Source organism: Sorex fumeus, unplaced genomic scaffold, assembly GCF_029834395.1.
Source record: "Sorex fumeus unplaced genomic scaffold, SorFum_2.1 ptg000063l, whole genome shotgun sequence".
Lineage (NCBI taxonomy): Eukaryota > Metazoa > Chordata > Mammalia > Eulipotyphla > Soricidae > Sorex > Sorex fumeus.
In genome coordinates this window covers 8,258,877-8,281,263 of record NW_026606120.1, presented here as the reverse complement: position 1 = coordinate 8,281,263, position 22,387 = coordinate 8,258,877, and the positions used below count along the sequence as shown (strand labels likewise).

The 22,387-nt window shown below is 54.6% G+C and overlaps 1 protein-coding gene across 14 annotated transcripts in view; it reads left to right on the top strand.

The window, feature by feature from the left end:
* MEGF11 (multiple EGF like domains 11) overlaps positions 1 to 22,387 on the top strand; it is a 311,370-nt gene that overhangs the window by 225,687 nt on the left and 63,296 nt on the right. For all 14 annotated transcript variants that reach the window (XR_008794233.1, XR_008794235.1, XR_008794234.1 and 11 more), the window contains exons 6-7: positions 17,101 to 17,347; positions 18,581 to 18,701. Coding sequence is in view for 11 of the 14 variants with exons in the window: in XM_056127064.1 (XP_055983039.1) it covers positions 17,101 to 17,347; positions 18,581 to 18,701 (368 nt within the window). In the remaining 3 variants the exon portion in view is untranslated. The remainder of the gene's footprint in view (positions 1 to 17,100; positions 17,348 to 18,580; positions 18,702 to 22,387) is intronic.

Below are 22,387 nucleotides of genomic sequence, written 5' to 3'. Positions count from 1 at the left end.
CATCTTGGGGTGGGGGGGAAGTAGCATGAGACACACCTGCCACCTGGAGTGAAGACACTCACGACCCCTTGTTCCTCTCCTTGCTGTGAGCTGGGCTTGCACCCGTGCTGTGGGGGGCTCAATGGGCTTTGCACATCAGCTCGTGGCTGTCCCCAGGGGCAACGGCCCTTTAGTCATGGATGTAGGGGCTTTCTGAAGTGTTCTCTTGGTACTCTCACAGTGCTCTCACTGTGTTTGATGTGCTCACACAATGCCCAGACATGGTGCTCGTCTGCAGTGCTCACAGGGCACGTCCTTTAGTTGGGGCGCACACTTGCCTGTGGTTTCCCCCCAAAATCGATGTGCTGGGGACTCCCCAGGGGAGCCCTGGGCCCAAGGCTGAACGCCATGGCCGTGGGGACTCTGAGCACACAGCCTGATACACAGGAATGACTGCCCGGACCCTCGGACCCTTTTGAAAGAAAGAAAATGATGCAAGAGTATGTGAAGCCTCCTTGTCCCCCCCTTCCCCGTCCCCCAGATGTCAGTTTATGAAAACCCTTCAGTTCCAAACATTCTGTGGGAGCCCACGGAAGCCCCCCCCCTTCCCCAGCCCCCTCATTTAGTAGATGAGAAACCAGGGTTTGGGAGGCACTGACTCGAGTTGGGGGGCGGGACCCTCTGTGGCCATTGTCCACTCTTGGTTCCATCCAGTCTTCATGCGAGTGGAGGCTGCACCCTGACTGTTCCTGGCTTGTGTCCTCCTGAAGTCAGAGCTGGGGAGTCACCAGCGTCCCCCATTGTGGGGGAGGCCTTGACCTCCACATTTCCCCTGAGAAATGGAAGCAGGGAAGTGAGAACTGTGGCATCAGGGAGACCAAGTCCTGCCTTCCGAGACTCAGAGCAGGAACCAGTGGCCACCGGTGGGGTGGGGGGGAGTGGAACAATTTCAGGGGGGCAGGTGTAAGGCATAAGGCCCAGGGTAGGGAGACCTCGGACTGCCCAGCCTCAGGCACTCGCACCTCAGATTTTCCCCATGATGCCCAGGAGGGCTGTGCCCCTGGCAGTGACCTCCTGAGATTGGTCGTTTGGGAAGGTGACTCTGGAAGTCAGGCGGAGGGGCTGGGGTAAGGGGGGAGGCGTGAGTGGGGTGAGGCGGGACTCCCAAGGCTGCTCTGTGTCCTGCTGTGCTCCGCAGATGCCAGCAGCTCAGACCCCAGCGACTTCTCCCTGCTCTTCATCCAGCCCCTTCCAGGGCCAGGAAATTTGTCTTCTGAGCCAGGAGAGGGACTTGACAACCCCAGGACAGCTCAGAGCTCAAGGCAGGGGAGAGACCAGCTGCAGGAGCTTCCGCCCTGCCCATCCCGGACTCCTTTCTGCCTGCAGTTCTGCAACTACGCGGCCAAAGCGGCCCAAGGCTCCCCAGCCTTTTCTGGGCTCTGCACACCCCCTCGTCCTTTTTATGTCCTTGAACAAATCTCTAATTCTCCACCTTCCAAAGGGGAGGACTGAGGGGGTCTGTGGACCTGTGTCAAGTGTGAGAGCGGCAGCTTTGCATCTGTGAGAGTGTGGGCTCCATCCCCACTGCTGTGCACCCCCAGTATCACTAGGGAGCCCCCACACTCTCCATCAACAACACAACCACGGTGGGCGGAACAGGAAATCACAGATTTCTGGACAGATACTCGAAAATCATGTCCTCCTTTTCATCTTCTGTAAAGTCACCTATCAGATTCTTTTAGTTCATTTTATTTTTATTTTTTTAGATTTTGCAGCATACCCAGTGGTGCTCAGGAATGGAGGCTGTGCTCGCAGGACCAGATGGGGTGCTGGGACTCGAACCTGTAGTATTCCTCTGTTCCGTCCTCAGAGATTCTTCTTTTTTTTTAAATTTTATTTCAGTCCCCATGTGTTACAATACTCGCAGTGACGGGGCCTCCTGCATATAGTAGTCTTGTCCCCAAGTCTGTTCCTTTCCCCCACGGTCTCAGGGTCCCCTCCACCCCCCACCACCTCCCGCCTGTCTCCCTACCATTATGAGCTCAGTTCTGTACAAGTTCTAGTGCTCAGCACCTTTTGTCGTTCCCTTCCTCTGCATCTTTCTGTCCTGCATATGAGAGGTCATTCCGTGTCTGTCCCTCTCCTTCTGGGTAACTTCACTCAGCACGACACACTGCAGGTCCATCCACGTAGAGGGGAATTGCATGATTCCGTCTTCATCTTTGCTTGCAGCTGAGTGATGTCCCACGGTGTCTATACACCATCGTTTCTTTATCTACTTGTCAGTTCTTGGACACGTGGGTTGTTTTCAGGCCTTGGCTATTGTGAATAGTATTGCAATGAATATAGGAGTGCAAATGTCTTTTTCTACATAATGTTTGGACCCTTGGGGTGGATGCCAGGAGGTAGAAGTGCTGGATCATATAGAAGCTCAATTTGTCATTTAAGGGGCCAGAGCAATAATACGGAGTTGAAAGGGCACTTGCCTTGCACGAGGCTGAGCCAGGTTTGATTCCCAGCATCCCAAATGGTCCCTCAAGCACTGTTAGGCGTGATTCCCGAGTGCAGAGCCAGGAGTAACCCCTGAGCACTGCTGGTATGCCCCCTTGCCCCCCAAAAAGCATCTATATTGTTTCCCAAAAGACTGATGTACTCAACATTCCCACCAGCAGAGGCTGAGGGCCTCCTATGAGAATTTTAGCTTTGGAATCTGCAAATACGCCCACTGGGTCCCGAACCTTCATCTATGATGGCTGTGATTTTTGGTCTGTTTATTCTCACGGGCTTGACACTGAACAATCCCACTTCATTATCCCTACTACCCTACCAGGCAAGGCCATGGTTTTAATTTTTCAGCCAGGAGAAGAAACACAGACATAGAAAGTTCTAGTCAACTTGCCCAAAGTCATCCTCCAGAATCAGAACTTGAGGGGCTGGAGTGATAGCACAGCAGGTAGGGCATTTGCCTTGCACATGGCCGACCCGGGTTCAAATCCCAGCATTCCATATGGTCCCCTGAGCACTGCCAGGAGTAATTCCTGAGTGCAGAGCCAGGAGTAACCCCTGAGCACCACCTGGTGTAACCCAGAAAGAAAAAAAAAAACAGAACTTGAATATGAGCCCATTGGTCATGGCACAGAATTGAATCTTGAATCTTAGTGTCACAATTGAGAAAGATCCACACTAGAGCCCCCAGGGTCCACATCAAACCATTAGCATATGTGGGGGGGCATTGGAGGGGGGCAAACCCACCCCCCACCGAGAGCCCTATGTGATGGCTCAGCCTGTTTGTTCAGCTTCAGCCCGCCTGTCCTGGCGCCTGAGTGATGACAGGTAGCCAGCTAGAACTAAGGACGGCATTAACTTTGCCTTGAAAGCCGATACCTGCTCCCCAGCCAGAGACAGTGTGAACCAGGAGCTCATTAAGCTGCCACCCTGTCTCCCACAACCTGTGTGGGCAGGAAACCCCGGCACAGACCTGCCTGCCTTGGCACAGAGCTGAGGAGCGCTCTGACACCCAGGCCTGCTCTCAACACCCTCCAAATCCTTCTCCCCATTCTGCTCATTGGGCCCCAGCCCCAACCGGGAGCAGGAACGGCCATGAGCACCAGCTCAGGTACAAAGGCGCTTTGATCGTGCCCCTTACTTGGGCCAGGCCCGCTTTGAAGGTAAAATGCTCTCAAAGGAACAGAACCGGGACCCTCTTTTCAGACGTCCGGTTCAGAGGCACCCCGCCACCCTCCCAGCACACCCTGGGAATCTGCCTCCCCTAATGCTCACGTAGCAGCTTCTCTGGCTGCCAGTCATGGAGAAGGGGATGGGAGGGGGTAGCGGGGAGCAGGGGAGAGGCAGTCAGGAGGGGAAGGGGGCCAGGTGGAGACAGAACTCAGACAAAGCCACTGCAGAGTCTCCTGCCTTGGGGAGCACGTCTAGGGCCTGGATTATTGCCGTGATTCACTCTGATGCAGTCCCATGCCCCAATCTGGTTTATTACTATCCCTTCCCTACACCCATCAGGCAGGTCTGGATGTTCAGGTTGTGCACTGCAACATGCAGAGACATTTCATGGAGGCGTGAGGGTGGGTGCAGAAGCTCCAGTCCTCAAACACTCCTGGAGGGGCCCCTGCCCCCCCATACCTTGCCTGCAGACTGTTCGCAGGCCTGGCTTCCTAGGCCTGCTCTGACTCCTGGCTCCAGGGTACTCCTAGAGACAGCCTCACTGTCCCATCCCACAGCTCTATTCCTGAGTAGCCTGGGCCTCGAGGCCTCTGCTGTCTGCACAGCTTGAGGACTTACTTGTTCATGTCCTTTTCTCAAGCCTCCGTCCCTTGTGCATATCCAGCCTCCTGCAGGCTGCTCAGGGCCCCTGTAGGACACTTCAGCCCCCATCATGCAGCCACATGTTCACAGGCACCAGGTCTTTATCTTTATTATAATTACTTTGGTTTGGGGGCCACATCCCGTGGTGCTTAGGACTTACTCTTGGTTCTGTGCTCAGAGATCACTCCTGGCAGGGCTTGTGGGATCATGTGGGGTTGCCAGGAATCAAATGCCGTTCTGATGCGTGCCAGGCAGGTGCCCTCCAGCTGTGCTCTTGCTGTGTCTATATATATATATATACATATATATATATATAATTTTATATTATTTTATAAAGTAGTTTTTATTTTATAAAGTAGTTTACAATATTTCATTGCACTGTAGCACTGTCCTCCCATTGTTCATCGATTTGCTCAAATGGACACCAGTAACATCTCCATTGTGAGACTTTTTGTTGCTGTTTTTGGCATATCGAATACGCCACGGGGAGCTTGCCAGGTTCTGCCATGTGGGCGGGATACTCTCAGTAGCTTGTCAGGCTCTCTGAGAGGATGGAGGAATTGAACCCAAGTTGGCTGCGTGCAAGGCAAACACCCCACCTGCTGTGCTATTGCTCCAGCCACAATATTTCATTACATTTAATATTTAACCACCAATCCCATCACCATTACACCTTCCCACCACCATATTTCGGATGTTTCCATCCTGAACCCCAACTCCTGCCCCAAAGCAGAACCAAAATAATTTATTTTGTATTGTTTGTTATGAAAAACCACTGAAAATGTTACCAAAAAAAGTATCCTTAGAGGAAAGAGTGTGGAAATTGTTGCATCTCATGCAAGGGGCCAGTAAGCCCTTCTATAAGAGATCACTAACATGTTGTTAAAGGTTGAGCATTGTTGTGCTTTATATATGTGTGTGTGTGTGTATGAGTGTGTGTATAAAAAATGTATATTTCCCTCTAAGATTGGTTGCCTCCTGCTTTGAACCCTATCAAATGTGGTGCCATAATCTTAGATTATGGGTAGGTTGTGTGGTTTGAAGTATCGTGTGGCCACAAATGTGGCCACGCAGTCCAGGAATAGATTAATGTATGGGTGATGCTCTGCCCAAGTGTGTGGACAGCAGCCATGACCATGACAGCAGGTGGGTTCTGGAGGTTTTCGGCTGCCAAGGCTTGGTCACTTGAGGTGGGGAGGGGTCTCACCCGCCCCCCGCCCGGGGTGCCCCAAGTGAAACAGCCTTCTGCCCGTATATTTTAAACAGTATTTTTCAACCCCCCACATTGAACTATGTGACCCCACCGGGACCCCACATGGTCTCAGGAGCAGGGCACCAGATTTCCTTCCATGAAACTGTCCCCCTCGGTTCACTGCTTCTGGCCTGAATTCAGCCTCCCTTCCACCTTGGCAGTGCTCCCCTTGCTGTCTGGTCTCTGGAAGTCTTTAGTGGTACCAACAGGAATGACCCCTGAGCCCAGAGCTGAGAGTATCCCCCAAGTCCCACCAGGTGTGCTGCCCTACAAAAATAAATGAAACTTGTCCCTCCACATAGACCCTAAACCAAACCTATCTCTTCCAGGAGGCCTCTCCGGGCAGATGACCCCTTCCCACAGCACTTCACACTCTGTGCGGCACTTTCCTTTCTGGCTGTCACTACTAGTTCTGGCTCCAGGACAGGGATGCCCTGGGCACCCACCACCCTGCCCCGATGACTCCCAGAGACCCTGAGAACTGACTGACCAGACCCTTTGACCCCCCTCCCCCATCTGGACCTCACTCTAGTCTATCCTCATAAAGGCCAGCTCGGCTGAGCTACAGCACCAGATCACAGGATCTGAATTGCCCACGAGCTGAGTGCGGGTCCATCCCCCAAGCATCACTGGGAACTGTGGCACCCCAAGCAAAAAACAATAGATGATACATTGTAGCAAGAAATTCCCCAGTTGGGCATGTGGTGGGGAAGGTGCTGGCCCCCTGGAGAGGATGTATGCCTGCCTTGAGCACGGCCTGTACCTAGCATCAGGATGCTGCATTTACTCCCAGGAGGGGTGACTGCAGTGGAATGTTCCAGAACATCCTGCCTCAGGCTTCCTGACCCCTCCCTGGGTAGCTGCCCACCAGCGCCCTCCTTCCTACTGGCTCTGTTCTCAGCTGGGCCGTGGGTGAATGGGGCAGGGGAAAGGGGGTGCAGCTGCAAGTGGACCCCCCTTCCACTGGCCTAATCGTCTGCCACTCTCTGCTTCTGGCATGTTGCGGGGGGGAGGGGAGAATACTGGCCACTGGCCCCACAGGAAGCGCCTCAGGACAGAGACTCAGAGCCCAGTGCAGGATTGGGCCCTGGGGTAATGGTGTGGAGAGCACAGAGAAAAAGTGCTCTAAAACTGGGAGAGCTAGAGAGAGCACAGTGAGGAGGATGCTTGTTTTGCACGGGGCTGACCTGAGTTTCATCCCCGGCACTGCATTTGGTCTCTGAGCCTGCCAGGAGTGATCTCTGAGTACAGAGCTGGGAGTAACTCAAAAAACAAACAAACTTTTAAAAGCAGAAAGACCACCATCTCTAGATTCCTCTTTTTAGTCTTCAGTTTCTACTTCTCCTGGCAAAGGAAGAGTTTTATGAGAGGTTCTCAACTCTCAGGACAGACTATATTTCAACTCAAGGCATACTATGGGAAAAGAGTTTAAGAGTTTAAAAAAAAGGCATACTATGGGGCAGGGTGGGCAAGAGCCAAGAGTAACCCTTGTGCATCGCTGGGTGTGACCCAAGAAGCAAAAAAAAAAAAAAAAAAAGATAAAGGCATTAGAAACGGGACATCTCCACCCTCACTGCAAGTCTTCACAGGCTCATCCACACAAGAGAATAAATTTGCTGAAATGCCTAGGTATGTGGGACCAGTGACTGAAAATGCCAGGCCTCAAGAGGGTGGGACTGGACCACCCCATCGCATCTCTCCGCCCTTCAGGGGTCCTGGCTGTCACGCCCACCAATTGCCTCCAGGTGCCATTTAAGCACATTGACAAGCCACAATCCAGAGACTCACAGATGAATCTTGGAATTGAGCAGCCCGCTGCAGATGTTTCCAGAACCCAGTTATTTAAAATTTTAGAATTCCAGGAGTGTGTGGCCATAATAGTGACAGTGCAACATCTTATACTTTTTTTTTTTTGCTTTTTTATTGAATCACTGTGAAATAGACCCTTACAGACATCTCATACTATTCATAACAAGCAATACAAAATAAATTATTGGGCATTTGCCCATGGGGCAGGCATGAGTGGTGGTAGGAAAATTCAAAATAATGTTGGTGGGAAGGTGTAATGGTGGTGGGATTGGTGTTGAAATATTGAACATAATTAATAGCACAACGGGTAGGGCATTTGCCTTGCACACGGCTGAACCGGGTTCAATTCCTCTGTCCCTCTTGGAGATCCCGGCAAGCTACTGAGAGTATCCCGCCCACACGGCAGAACCTGGCAAGCTCCCTGTGGCATATTCAATATGCCAAACACAGTAACAACAAGTCTCACGATGGAGACATTACTGGTGCCCTCTCGAGTAAATCGATGAACAACGGCAGGACAGTGACAGTGCTACAGTGCTAATCAATGATTGTGAACAACTTTATGAAAATACAATAAAATGAAAAGGAGCGAGCCGTCTGCCTTCACCCCTTTCAGGTGTCCCATCTTTGTCTGGATATGAATCCAATTCAGGAAACGGAGTGGGTGAGCCTGGCACGGCACCCGCAGCCGCCTTAACCCTCCTCTGCAGAGACCTGAGGAGCAGCCCCAGCTCCCAGGCCTGTGACAGAGTGGGGGGGGGGAGGGGAGGTGGGGGTCTGCACCTCACCTGAGTCACTGCTGAGCGGAGGAACAGGAGGTGGGAGATAGAGATGGCAGATAAGGCCAGGCCACCCCCTGCGACCCTCCCTATCCTTCCCCTTCATCCAACACTGGGGTCCCCCACACACTCAGAGAGCTTCTTGTGTCCCTTTTGATGCCCAGCCCAGGCTGTCCAGGGCCCTCTGAGAGCTGCAGGAGGGTGGGCTGGGGGAGGAGGGGAGGGCAGAGCTGGCTGCCTCTGCTGCCGCCTTTGAAAGCCTCTTCTGAGAGGTGATTCCTTTGTGGGGACATGATTTATGAGGCTTTCTAGGCAAATTGTGGAGATGAATGGTCTTTGGGGCTGGGAAGCTTCAAAGGCAGCGAGGCGGGATCAGAGGAGCCTCATTAGAAGCCCGTGGGAGGTGAGCGACAGAGGACAGCCCCTTTCTGCGGGGAGGCTGGGGGCAGTCCCTCACCTCACTCTGGGCTCACTCTCCCCAGAGCTGACGGATCTGGGCCAAAGTGCTGGGGTCACTGCTCCTGTCCAGAGATGAAACACTCCAGTGGGGAGTGGGGCCAGGGGGCCAGGAGCAACCTGGGACAACTGCAGAGAACACGCCAGTGCCCACACATCCTGTCTGCCCTTGGACCCCACATCCTCTCTGCCCTTGGACCCCACATCCTGTCTTCCCTTGGACCCCACAACCTGTCTGCCCTTGGACCCCACATCCTGTCTGCCCTTGGACCCCCCATGCTGTCTGCCCTTGGAGCCCACATCCTGTCTGGCCTTGGACCCCACATCCTGTCTGCCCTTGGACCCCCCATGCTGTCTGCCCTTGGAGCCCACATCCTGTCTGGCCTTGGACCCCACATCCTGTCTGTCTTTGGAGCCCCCATCCTGTCTGCCCTTGGAGCCCACATCCTGTCTACCTTGGAGCCCACGCCCTGTCTGCCCTGCAGTGCTCCCATCCTGTGATGCCCCCATATTCTCCATCTGTGCATAGCCCATGGCCCTAATGGGTCAGGGACTCTCACTTTGTCTCTAGCTGACAGAGGAAGGTCCGTGTCCTCTCTGGGCATCTGTAACATCTGAGGGCAGCACCAGCCAAGACCCAGCACCTGCCTGCCCACTTACTACACCCACTCTCTACTCTGAGCATCTGTGGCTAAAGGGAAACAGACCAGAGGTGACAGGTCAGGGGTCACGACACGTCACCCAAGCCCCCAACACTGAGTCTTTCCTCTGGAAAAGCTGCCCGAGGAAGCATGGCTTAGAGTGAAGGCCTTGGGTGCCCCCCAGACCCCTGTGACGCTGTTCCACGGCACAAAAGCCATGGCCTTTGCGAAACGTGGCAGCCACTCCACACCACGCCACACAGCGTGGCAGCCCACCTCACAGTCCCTCGGACCTTGACACACGAGGCCTCCATACCTGTGCTCCCCTCTCTGAAACAGGGGGCCTGCTAACGGCAGGAAATCCTGGGGTGCTGACCTGGTGATGCCTCCAGAGGAGACTGGGGCCCCCACTCTTCCCATGCAAGCCTGCAGGTGTAACTGTGGTCTCCTGCTGAGGAAGGAGCCTGCTAGGCTCAGAGGACCACGACGCCAGGGTCCGGCTTTCCATGCTCCTACCCACCCCCGGCTGATGGTTTGGCATCTGGTTAAAATGGACTCGGGCTGGAGTCGGGTGGACACTGCAGGGATGCTGAGGCCAGTCGGGCCAGGGGTGGGGTGGGGCGGGCTGCAACTTGGCTCAGGGCAGTTGAGTGGACAGGGACTCTCCTGAGCGGCTCCCTGGGGTCTCCTGCTCCCTGACTCCCCCCCTTGCCCTGACAGGGGGCCACTCCTGGTGTCCCCAGCCCCAGTTTCCGGCTACACACCCCTCTCATTTGGTGGGCCCATTTCCCCTGTGCTTGTTGGTTTCCAAACAGCCTGTGGTCAGCCCTGCTGTGCTCAGGGATTGTCTGAAAGCCCGTCCGTGCACCTGCCTCATCCTGCGAGATACACTGAGAGGGTCCAGACCCACAAGAGCAACCAGCTTCTCAGCCAGTTCTTCCAGGCATTCACGGTGTGGACAAATGGCTCCACCTCTCTGGGGAGGCGGGGGACAAGGCGGAGTTGGGGAGTGACCCCTCAAACCAGGGGACAAGAAAACCAGCCTTGGGGCTGGAGCAGTAGCACAGCGGGTAGGGCGTTCGCCTTGCACACGGCCAACCCATGTTCGATTCTCAGCATCCTATATGGTCCCCCGAGCACCACCAGGAGTAATTCCTGAATGCAGAGCCAGGAAGAACCCCTGTGCATCGCCGGGTGTGACCCAAAAAGCAAAAAAAAAAAAAAAAAAAGAAGAAGAAGAAAAGAAAGAAAGAAAGCCAACCTTACTTTCGGCTCTGCCCTTTGCAGTGGAAGCACTTTGGGGCCCTGAGGAGGCCTCTGTGGGGACCTGGAAATAGTTTTGGTTGCAGACTGTGGGAGAATGTGCAGTGGACAGAGGGCCTACCATGAAGAATATTCTAGCCTCTGACTGGGATCATGGGGGCATCGATGGTGCAGCTGGCAGGACACTGGCCCTGCACACGGCTGACCCAGGTCTGACCCCAGCATCACCTATGGTCCCTGAGCACAGAGCCAGGAGTAAGTACTGAGCACTGCAGCATGTGGCCTCAAACAAAGAGATATAAGGACCATGCCAATACTGAGAAACCCCGATTTATTATTGAATAACTCCAGACCTCAGTTCCCCCAGTCAACTCATGGGATGGCAATTCCAGCACATTCTGGTGTGCTCTTGCCCCACTTGGAACAAGGTGGCACCCTGAGGCCCAGATGACCCCCTGAGGCTGTAAGGAGTGGGGTTGTGGCTCCAGCACCCCACCCCCAGAGAGACAAGGGGTGGGAGGAGGCAGCTGAGACCCGCCTTCCCAGGAGTTTTGGGGAGTTACAAAGTGAGGTGAAATAACACGGAGAAAGTAACAAGTGTAATAACTAGCTCGCTAAGAGCTAATGATGCATCATTATAATCCTGTTCTGTCAGCATCTCGGAGGCTTGGGACTGTGTCAGGAGGTTTGGGTTTTAATCTACAGCACCTCAGCCTATTAATAATTAACTCCAGCCATCCAAGTGGGGGAAGATGCGGGGCGGAGTCCTGGGAGTCCCCGTCAAGTTTTCTTTTTCTTTCTTTTAAAAAGAGTTTTTTATTTTTAATTGAACCATAATGAATTACAAAGTCACAAAGTTATTCATGATTATGGTTCGTGGTATACAATGTTCCAACACCCATCCCTCTGCCAGTGTCCACTACCCTCCACCAGTGTCCACTTCCCTCCACCAGTGTCCACTTCCTCCAACAGTGTCCTCTTCTTCCAGCAGTATCCACTTCTTCCACCAACGTCCACTTCCTCCAGCAGTATCCACTTCCTCCACCAGTGTCCACTTCCTCCACCAGTGTCCACTTCCTCCACCAGCGTCCACTTCCTCCACCAGTGTCCTCTTCTTCCAGCAGTATCCACTTCCTCCACCAATGTCCACTTCCTCCACCAATGTCCACTTCCTCCACCAGTGTCCTCTTCTTCCAGCAGTGTCCACTTCCTCCACCAGTGTCCACTTCCTCCACCAATGTCCACTTCCTCCACCAGTGTCCACTTCCTCCACCCGTATCCACTTCCCCCACCAGTATCCATTTCCTCCACCAGTGTCCACTTCCCTCCACCAATGTCCTTTTCCCTCTACAGGGTCCACTTCCTTCTGCCAGTGTCCACTTCCCTCCACCAGTGTCCCCAGTTTCCCTCCCGCCCCAGGCCTGCCTCTATGTAAGGCACATTTTTCTTTTTTTCTTTTTCTCTTTCCCCTCTTAGGCATGTGGTTTATAGGACTGTTCCAGAGAGGGTGAGTTCTCCTCTATACAAGAGCAGACTCACCTCTCCTGACTGTCCCTTCCAGCTGGTTTCACAGGAAGACACCTAGCAACTGAGCACAGAACTGCACAGCACCTAGGGCCAGGAAAGATGGCCTTGACCTGCTGGTCCTCCCTCCCTCCCTCCTCCCCTTTCCCTCCAGGACTTTATGCTGGGATCACTCCTGGTGGTGTTCAGACCCTCCCCGCTGTACTATTTCCATCCCTGGAGCAGGATTCTTCACTGCATCTTGGTGACATCTGTCCCCTACCCCCAGTTTTAGTGGCCACTGAATCCAATATACTATCGTACAGATAAGGAAGCAGAGAGTGTGGGTGGGAGACAGTGTCAGGCTGTGTCCCACCCGCCCATGTGCCCCAGAATTGTCAGAAAAGAGAGGTTCCACCTCTGAGAAGTTCCTGGGTTCTGACTGGAGCCGGGCCATCCGGGGACCCAGCTCCCTGGGGACTTAAGCATTTGCCAGCTGGACTTCAGGTCCCTACTCCTCCAGGCGCAGTCCCAGGACCTGACTGCTCCCCTACTTCTTCTTGGGGGGCTCAGGACTCTAGAGACCATGGGGAGCAGACCTGGGAGCCAAGAGCTGTGCCTGGAGGTGTTCGGATGACAGCAGACTTTCCTGTCGTAAAGGAAAGGACTGTTCAGGGAAGCTCAGGGCCAGTGGCTTTAGCCTGTTTATCCCCTGGACCCCCAGTGGCCTCCCCTCTGTGCAATAGATAGAACCCACTCTCCCCCACAGTCCCCCTGACTGAGACCCCTGCACATCCCCTGGATGGTCACTCCCAGCTGCTGAGCTGTCTGAAGGGACCGAGCTTGGCCCCATCACTCCAGGCCAGTTAAATCCCAATGTGGAGTTGGATTTGGCACTAGGGATGGGGGGGTCCCCTGGGATCTAGCCCAGGGCCTCCTGCCTGTGAAGCAGCTGCTTCTTCTTAGGGACACAGCTCCTCCTCGGCTGCCACATCCTAGGGTGACACAGATGTGCCGCCACAGGATTCAGCCAGCTGGCTTGGAGGAAGATGTTGTTGGCCGCACACACGCTTGGAGTATTTCTGAAACCCTTGAAGATACCATACAAATGCACCAAAGGCAAATATAATTAGGAAGGCACGTCTGTGAGAGGGGACAAGAATGTGAGGGGGTGACACTCCAAGGCCAAATTGGAGAGAGCCAGGGAGCTTGTGAGGGAATGCAGAGCACCATTGTCATTTTAATGAACAGAGTTTTTACTTACCTGTGCAGAGTAGATAATTGACTCACGCGGGGCTGCCTGTTTCTGCCTTTGCTGGAGACAGGGAGTTTCTGGGTAGCTGAGCTTCTTCCTGTGAATCCTTTTTCCTTTTATCACGGGAGGAGCAGTTTCTTTGAAACGATGACACTCCCCTGCTTCCTGTACCAGGTATTCCAAATCCTGTGTCTCTTCTTCCTGACAGTTTAATCATCTCTCGTGAGCCATGTTGCTTTGCTGTGTTAATCTGCAAACATTTGCTGATTATTTCCATGTTTTCCTCCTGTGATGTAGACACTGCATGTTTTTAGGAGCCCGACCAAATTCATTCACTCACACAGAAACAACGGATACCAGTGTCTACACACACATAAACAGACACATGCACAGTCTCACACACACTCAGATACCATAAACACACATACATACACTCATACACACGCATTCATGCATATTCATACACATACACACGCATGCAAACACACTCATACCTACACTCACACAAATGCACACTCATATGCACACACATAAACACGCATTCACACACAAATATACACCCATTCACGTATACACACACTCGTACGCATCCACAACAAACACACGCACACTCAGGCAATCACACACCTACACAGGCACATGCACACTCTGCACGGGGCTCTGATGCCCGAGGTCAGCTTCATAAAGGGGCCCTTCACCCCATGCCCCTGCCCTCATTGGCAGCTTCACAGGCTCCTGATAAACTCCAGTTTCTGTTCCCACGTCTCTGCCCAGCCTAGGGCAGGATACCCTGTGCCCAGTCAGCCCTGCACAGCCTGCTCCAACTGCCCCTGCTCCTACTCCCTCTGCTTCTACTCCCCCTGCTCCAACTGCCCCTGCACCTACTCCCCCTACACCAACTCCCCCTGCTCCTACTCCCCTTGCTCCAACTGCCCCTCCTCCCATCCTCTCTGCTCATCTGCCTCTCCTCTACTCCCCCTGCTCCAACTCCCTCTGCTCCATCTCCCCTTGTTCTACTCCCCAGTATCCCTCATCCAGTGCCCAGTCCCTCCCCCCACCGAGTGTCCAGTTCTCCCACACAGCCCCCCTCACACAGCCTGCAGGAACACTAACTGACTTGGACAGCAGCTGCTTGCTGCAGAGCCCTGGGCAGTGGGCAGGGACCATGGCCGGCACTAACAGCCCCGGCTTGCTCTGCCTCCTGGCTATTGGTAATGAGCAGTGAGGAAGTGGCTGGTCTCCTGCATGTCCCTGCCTTTTGCTCTGCAGTTGCCATGCTCTGGGGTGGGCCCAGTTCCCTGCAGAGGGTCGAGGGGAGCCAGCAGTTCTGGCTGCTCCTGACTGTGGCCTCAGGACTCACTTCCTCTCTCCAATCCTTAATTTCCCTTCTGTCAACTAGGGAAGAGCAAAGCCCGACTCTGGGATGGTGTGTGCATCCACGTGACCTGGAGAGCTTGGCTGGGTCCTGTCTGCTGTCTACATTTCCTTTTCTTTGTCACTCTAAACACAGACTTATATCTAGGAATATAGGGAAGGGCAAGGCAGAGAGGTCAGTGGTTTGGGGGTAACTGGTGGTAACTGGAGGGGTGTTACCTCCCACCAGAACTTGCAGTACCAGTCTGATGGTTCGACACAGGGTGACCAGGCCCCCAAGCACAAAGATATGTGCTCTTCAGCCCCAAGGTAGGGTTCTCATAGGGACCGGGGTTTGGGGCTTTTTCATTTTGCCCGTTGTTCTGTGATGCCAGGGACACAAGCCACAGTGTCAGCCCTGTGAAATCTGTGCTCACCCATTGCGTCACGACCCTGAACTGCTGTCTGCAGCAAGCATGATGTAGCCAGGCCTGCAGAGATGCTCAGAAGCTTTGTTGAGGGTCTGAATTTGGTTCCCAGCGCCACAGACCCCCTGGGCACCCCCTAGGAATGAACCATGAGCACCGCCAGATAGAGTCCAAAATAAATTCAATCAAGAAGTACTTGTCACTGATGTTACAACAAAATCATATCCTATGTCCTTTGATCTATGCGACATTGACTGCATGTGCTTGGCAATGAAATGAGAAAACCCGTAAGGCAGAGAACAGAGTCACTACTCTGCGGGTCTGTCCAGGGGAGGAGTGGGAGGAGAGGTTGATGCCTGAGTCCTCGGTCACCCTCTTCTGTGGGAGTGAACCTCATTTTCGCCAGACTCTACAATAGGTGGAGCATCGGGGGTGATATTTGACTTAATCCTGCATGTGGGTGGATACTTGGGGGGTAGAGGAAGGGGACAGGGAATCAGGGGACCTCCTCAAAAGGTTGGACATCGGCTACTTGGCCCTGGTGGACAAGTCCTCATCCCAAGATCCAGGATGCTCACGGCACGGTGCTCAAGGCTATGCTCATGGCCAGGTGCTCAAGGCCAACACTGAGCTGAACCCAAGGCACCTCCTAGTCCCACTCACCTGCCTCCTTTCTCGAAAAGCATCAAAACCCAGAATCAAGAGAGTAACAAAGAGCAGCTGACATCTCCTCTTCCCGGGGGTTGTACCTGGGGCCTCAAGCACGGGAGACAGCACCCCAGCCCCTTTCTCCCCTTTAGGCGGGAGGGTGACCAGCATTCGCAGGCCTCAGCCAGGCAGGTGGCCACATGGCACCGTCCCCAATCCGCCCCCCAGGTCACTTCAGGTGTCTCTCTCTGTCTCTGTGTCTCTGTCTCTGTCTCTGTGTCTGTCTCTCTCTCTCTCTCTCTCTCTCCATCTGTTTTTGGAGCCACACCTGGCAGTGCTCAGGGCTTACAGGAAACTCTATTCAGAGGTCACTCCCAGTAGGGTTTGGGGGAGCACATAGGATGCCGGGGGTGAACTGCATGCAAAGCAGCCTCATGCAAAGCAGGCGCCCTACCTGCTATATTCCCGCTCTGGCCTCTGAGATGCTTCTCTTCTCTCAGGCCTTTCCCGAGCACGCTCTCCACTGGGCTTGTCAAGAACTGTGCCTGTTGGTGCCTGTCCTCAACCCCCCACCCCTGCTCCCTGACTATAGGAATGGCTCGAGTACCTCCCGGGCTAAGTTGGTGCCTATTGGGCAGGACATTGGGTCGGCTCTGCTTCTGGGCCCTTGGGGGGGTTTGGGGGGGGGGGAAGCACTTCCTGCCAAGTTGGCTCCCAGCATCTCTGAGGGGTCTGGAAGGTTGTCTGTCAACTCCAAGGAAGCATTTCTTTTTCCTGCTACTTCTGAAGCTGACCACATAAAAAAAGCAGTGAGATGCATGTAAAGATGAAGCAAGGAGGGTGTGGGCAGTCCTGGAGGAGTGAGGAGAGAGGAGGTGAGGGTAGGAGAGGGCAGGACTTAAAAGACAGGTGAAGAGAATGAGATCCGAGAGAATGAGATTTTCAATGAGAAAATTAATGAATTTCAGGAAGAGACTAAGTGCTCCTGAGCTTAGAAGGGGGAACAGGATGAGCCTGGGAGGTTCCAAACAGGAGGGGCTTCAGGGGTCCCAGAGAAGAGTGGGGCGGACCAGAAGAGAAAGGGTGTTCTGAGAGGACCAGATGCAGCCAACTATGAGCTGTGCCGACTTCGGCTCCAGAGAATCCATCCAGGACCGGGATTAGGGGACAGAAAGTCCCCGCTGAGCTGTACGATGTGGCCAGAAGCTTCTGGCCCGCCTGGAACATGGTCATCCTGGCTCGGTGGACCTTGGGGTACTTAACGGAGGCAGTGGCCTGACAACACAATCTCGCGGAGGAGCGCCAGCGAGAAGCCGCCAGACTTGGGAAGGAATGCCACCAACCCCAGCCCAGGGGAGCCCACCAGGCAGGGGAGTGCAGCCTTGACCATGTCCTCTCTCCTGCTCTCTTGCAGGCTGCGACAGCGACCACTGGGGTCCGCACTGCAGCAACCGCTGCCAGTGCCAGAACGGCGCCCTGTGCAACCCCATCACCGGCGCCTGCGTGTGCGCGGCCGGCTTCCGTGGCTGGCGCTGCGAGGAGCTCTGCGCACCCGGCACCCACGGCAAGGGCTGCCAGCTGCCGTGCCAGTGCCGCCACGGTGCCAGCTGCGACCCACGCACGGGCGAGTGCCTCTGCGCGCCCGGCTACACCGGAGTCTAGTGCGTGAAGGGCGGGGTGGGCTCGGGTGGGCGGGGTCTAGTGCGTGAGGGGCGGGGCGGGCTCGAGTGGGCGGGGTCTAGTGCGTGAAGGGGTGGGGCGGGTTTGGGGGGACTAGTGCATGAAGGGGTGGGGTGGGCTCGGGTGGGCAGGGTCTATGCGTGAAGGGGCGGGGCGAGCTCGGGCGGGCGGGATCCAGTGCGTGAGGGGGCGGAGCATGTTCAAGTGGGCGGGGTCTAGGGTGTGGAACGGGTGGGAGGGATTTAGTGGGCGGAGTGTGGGAACAGGAGCACCCCCATCCCCTGCCACCCACCCCAGGAGTCCTGGCTGCTCAGTCTCCAGCACTCCTACCCCAAGCCCCTGTGGGACTCGGGAAACCCACTTTCTCACAGGGATCCCACCCACACTTGGATTCTTGTCTAGTAATCTAGTGCTCCTCCGGCTCACCTGGGCCTGAGCAGAGAAGGGCGCTGGGCAGAGGCGTACAGATTGAGGACTTTATCTGTTCCACTCCTGCCTTTCCCGCCTGAGCCTCCACATCCTCTCCCTCCAGTTCCCTGGAGCATCCACATTGACAGGGCACCCCCAAAGCTGGACGGCCTCAGAGACAAGTTCCACATTCTTATCCCCCCACCCTTGAAAACTGCCAGTAACCCTGGACTGTGAGGGTCACCCAAGGGCACCGAACAATCACAGCACGGAATGAGGGTGCTGCTGCCCCTGGCCAGCTCCAGGAGGAAATAGAGGCCATGACGCAAAGCATGTCCTGGTCCTCCCCACAGCAGTGCTCACAGTTTACGCATGGTCCTGCCATGTAGCCAGGAGCTTTCGGGTTTCAAAAACCCGAAAGGTGGGGGCCATGTCCAGATTCCTCCTCTCTGAATGCAAAGTCCACAGGCCTGGGGGGTGCCAGCAGTCTCCCGTGCCTTTCCCGGAGCTTCCTCCTGTCTGCAAGCCCTTTCCCTTTCCCCCAGTGTCCCCCTCCTCCCCTTCAGGTTCCCTCTTCTGGAGCTCCAGGCCTTCCCTGCTTTATTGGAAAGCTCTTAAGTCACATGCAGGACGTGGAAGCAGGACTGAGGCCCCAGGACACTACAGCTCAGTAGCTCTGCGCCCTGCTTCCCCCTCCAAGCAGGCAGGAGAGCTGCACCTCCCCCATTCCCTGATGGGAAAAGGCTCATCCCCTGAGGAGCCAGGACCAAGCCTGCCGCTTCTAACCGCCCTGCTCTCCCATGCAGCTGTGAGGAGGTGTGCCCAGCTGGGAGCCACGGGGCTCACTGTGAGCTGCGCTGCCCGTGCCAGAACGGGGGCTCCTGCCATCACATCACCGGAGAGTGTGCCTGCCCCCCAGGCTGGACGGTAGGTGGACCTGCAGTAGGGGTGTCCCCACTCACATACACCTTCTTTCCCTGACGCTTTCCCTTCTCTTCGGGCTCCTGGGAGTCATTAGTCACCATTGGTGGTGCCACAGGCACAGCTGTGAATCCCCGCTCTGCTGCCCAGTGCCGTTCACCTGTCAGGCAAACTTGCTTACCCTCTCTGAGCCTGAGTTCCCCAGGGTGCAGGGAGTGGAATTTCCCAGGAGCCTGTCTCAGGACCTCTCTCTCTCTCTCTCTCTCTCCCCCCCCCCCAATGTTGCAGACAGGGCTGATGGTGGGAGGGCAGGGGGCAGTTGAGCATCTGCTATTAAACTTGGCATCCCTGGTATCCACCCCACGCTCAGGAGTTCCAGGAGGCTTCTGCATCCACAAAACCAACAGAAGCATATTAAACCTCTCCCTTCCTCTTGCCCTGGGTGTGGGACCTCGGAGGGTTCAGATGAGGCTGTGCATGTCTGGAATCCCTCCACAGCACCCAGCCCCTGTCACTTCTTGTCCTCTATCCCTGGTGACCATCTCAGAGATAGACACAGACCCTGCTGGCTAGGCCCCGGAAGCAGCCCGCGGTGACCCGCTTGTTCCAGCTGCATCACTGTCTCTGCCTTCCCAGACCCGCCCCCATCCCTAGTCGCAGCCTCCTAGGGAATCCAGGCTTTGAAAGAGCTGCGTGACTCAGGGAGACCTTGAATGTGACAGGTCAGCAGGCGCAGGTGGGCGGAGTTTAGCGTGAAAGGGCGGGGCGGGCTTGGTGGGCGTGGCTAAATTAGCGTGGATGCCTGCAGGCGCACATGCAGGCACAGATTTGCCAAATTTCTTTAGAGCAGAAAATGACCAAGTGGAGGGGCTGGAGGAATAGCACAGCGGGTAGGGCATTTGCCTTGCACGCGGCCGACTCGGGTTCAATTCCCAGCATCCCATATGGTCCCCTGAGCACCGCCAGGGGTAATTCCTGAGCGCAGAGCCAGGAGTAACCCCTGTGCATCGCTGGGTACGACGCAAAATGCAAAAAAAAAAAAAAAAAAAAGAAGAAAAGAAAATGATCAAGTAGATTATATAGATCAAGGGCCAAGGGCCTCCAAACCTGATGGATGCCAGGGTTCCCGTGTGTGTGCATGTATACATGTGTGCACGGTATGGATGCCAGGGTTCCCGTGTGTGTGCATGTATACATGTGTGAACGGTGTAAATGTGTGTACACATGTGTGCATGTATATGCAAATGTGCTCACACAAGATGTGTGTGCACATGTTCGTGCAGATAGTGCACGTGTTCGTGCGGATACATGTGCTTGCAAATGTGTTTATATGTTTGTGTGCACATGCATGTGTACATATTTGTGTGTGCAAGTATTGTGTGCTATGTGCACATATGTATGTGTTTATGCACAAAGGAGGGTTAGGGTTAGGTTAGGTGCGCATGTTATACGTGCCTTTTTTGCATGTGTTCATGTGTGTTTGTACACGGATGTGTTTGCAAATGTGTGTCTGTATGCACATGTGCCAACTTTACTCATGTGTGTATACATGTGCATATGTATGTGAAACACAGGTCCCAGACTTGACCTGGGTCTCGAATTTTAATAAGCTCCCCAGATACCTCTGAGCAGCCTGCAGCTTGCAGCAGTGCCTGGAAATGATTCAGAGGAGATTCCCTTCTGTGCTTCTCAGATGCCCACGCTGTCTTGGGGGAGCCTGACAGCTGGCTCTGGTGCCCCTCAGTCCCTCTCCTCCATTTTCATCTACTTTCTACATTGAGCTTCCTGAGTCTTCAACCCTGGAATTTTAGGTGGTTGAACCCCTCTGCTGTCTTCCCCACCTTCCTTTCACAGATCGGAAGTCAAGGCCTCAAGGCCCAGCCTCCACCGAGGCCACGGTGTTGGTAAGGAGGGAGGCAGAGCTGGCCCCCCAGGTCCTGAATCCCAGGCCTGGGTGTGTGTATCTGTCTGTGTCTTCTGAGGAAGATAAGGGACTCTGCTTTGACTGCGTCCCCTCCCATCACTGCCCTTTCCTCTCTGGAGATGCCCTCTCCTCTCCAGCCAGTTTCCAGAATTCTAAGCCCCACGCAGACACCCCAGCCCACCTCTGGGCCACTGCCTAAGATGGTGGAGCCCCACGACAAGGTAGCACGGTCACATCAGCATGTGCAGGGGACAGCTGGCCATAGGCAGTCCCTGTCCCAGGGGATCCCTCTTGGAAGCAGTGGCTGGGCCTGTCGTGGAAGCGGGAAGAGGAGGAGGCCAGGACGGGCAGCTTCCTCTCCCCAGAGCCGTGAGATATTTGCTCTTTCAATGATAGGACTCTCTGTCAGCAGAACCTTTGGATTGGAGCGCTTTATGTTTGCAGTTTTATTATAGACAATCGCATTTCTATTTTTGACACAGCATTTCACTTGCAGATTTGCATGAATTATTAATATGCCTGGTGCATGCAGAGTCACCGGTAATGAAGTTGAGCTCAGGCCTGAGGCCTCTCCAGGCCTGTGTCCAAGTCAGGGGAGGCCTCCAGAGCCCCAGTGAGTCCCACCTGCAGCTCTCGACTGACAGGCTTTGCACAGAGCTGGAGAGGAGCCCCCCTGGAACTCCCCCACTCAGCCCAGGGACTCCTGACCACCGCACCCTGAGTAGGCCCTTGAGACTTCCCCAGCTGTTGTGTGATCCTCTGGGAGAGGAACTCAGCTGCCTCTCTCTGGTGGGGGGAGGGGGGATGGTGAGACCTCACACGATGGAGAACTGGGTGTAAGCACTGGGAGTGGGCATGGCAGAGAGATGGTGTGAGGGATTGATCATGTGTGCACCTCAGATGGATGGTGTAAGGGAGATGCATGCAGGCATGGCAGGGATATGGTGTGAGGGACTGACATACGCGGGGACCTCAGAGAGATGGAGTAAAGGACTGACACACACGGACATACAGAGAGGGGTGGCAGGTGAGGCAATCTACCCCGTGGTGAAGTTCCCAGTCTGAGGGAGGAGGCTGGCTATAGTGGGTGAACAGACAGACGCACAAAGGGAAACAATGGCCAGAACATGCCCATTGTGCTGAAGGCTCCGTGTGCCATCGATTCTCAGACATTGACTGTGGGGCAGGTGATTCAGGAACCCCTCCTGCTGACCTGGTCATTTCCATAGCCCAGCCCATTCATGACACACTGAGGCCCACGACCTCCCCACAGCTGGTGATAATCACACTAACTTGGGTTTCCACTACTACCATTTGGCCTCTCCTTTCTGATGATCTGTTGACAGGGTCCTCAAGGTAAGGCTGTTTCCGGACTCACCAAAGTGTGTGCAGCAAGTGCTTTAGAGAATGCCTCATTTTCTCTTCAGCCTTCGAGATAGCACAGAGTCCACAGGACATGCCTCAGTTTACCCTGGGGCAGAGCTTCATCTGCCCACACTCTCCTTACAAATCACCACAGACCAGAGGGCTTAAACAACTGAAAATATGCTTTCTCAGTCCTAGGAAATTCTCACTGAATAGAAATCTGAAGCTGAGGTTGGCCATCAAAGGATTGATCTCTTTTAAGACTTCTCTCTCTCTCTGGCCAGAGAGATGCTCAATGGGCTGAGTGACTGCTGCATGTGCAGGGGGCCTGGTTCCATCCCCGGAACCATTGGCTCGATGCCTGAGCAACACAAGAATCTCTTGTGTTTTGGTCCAACACAAA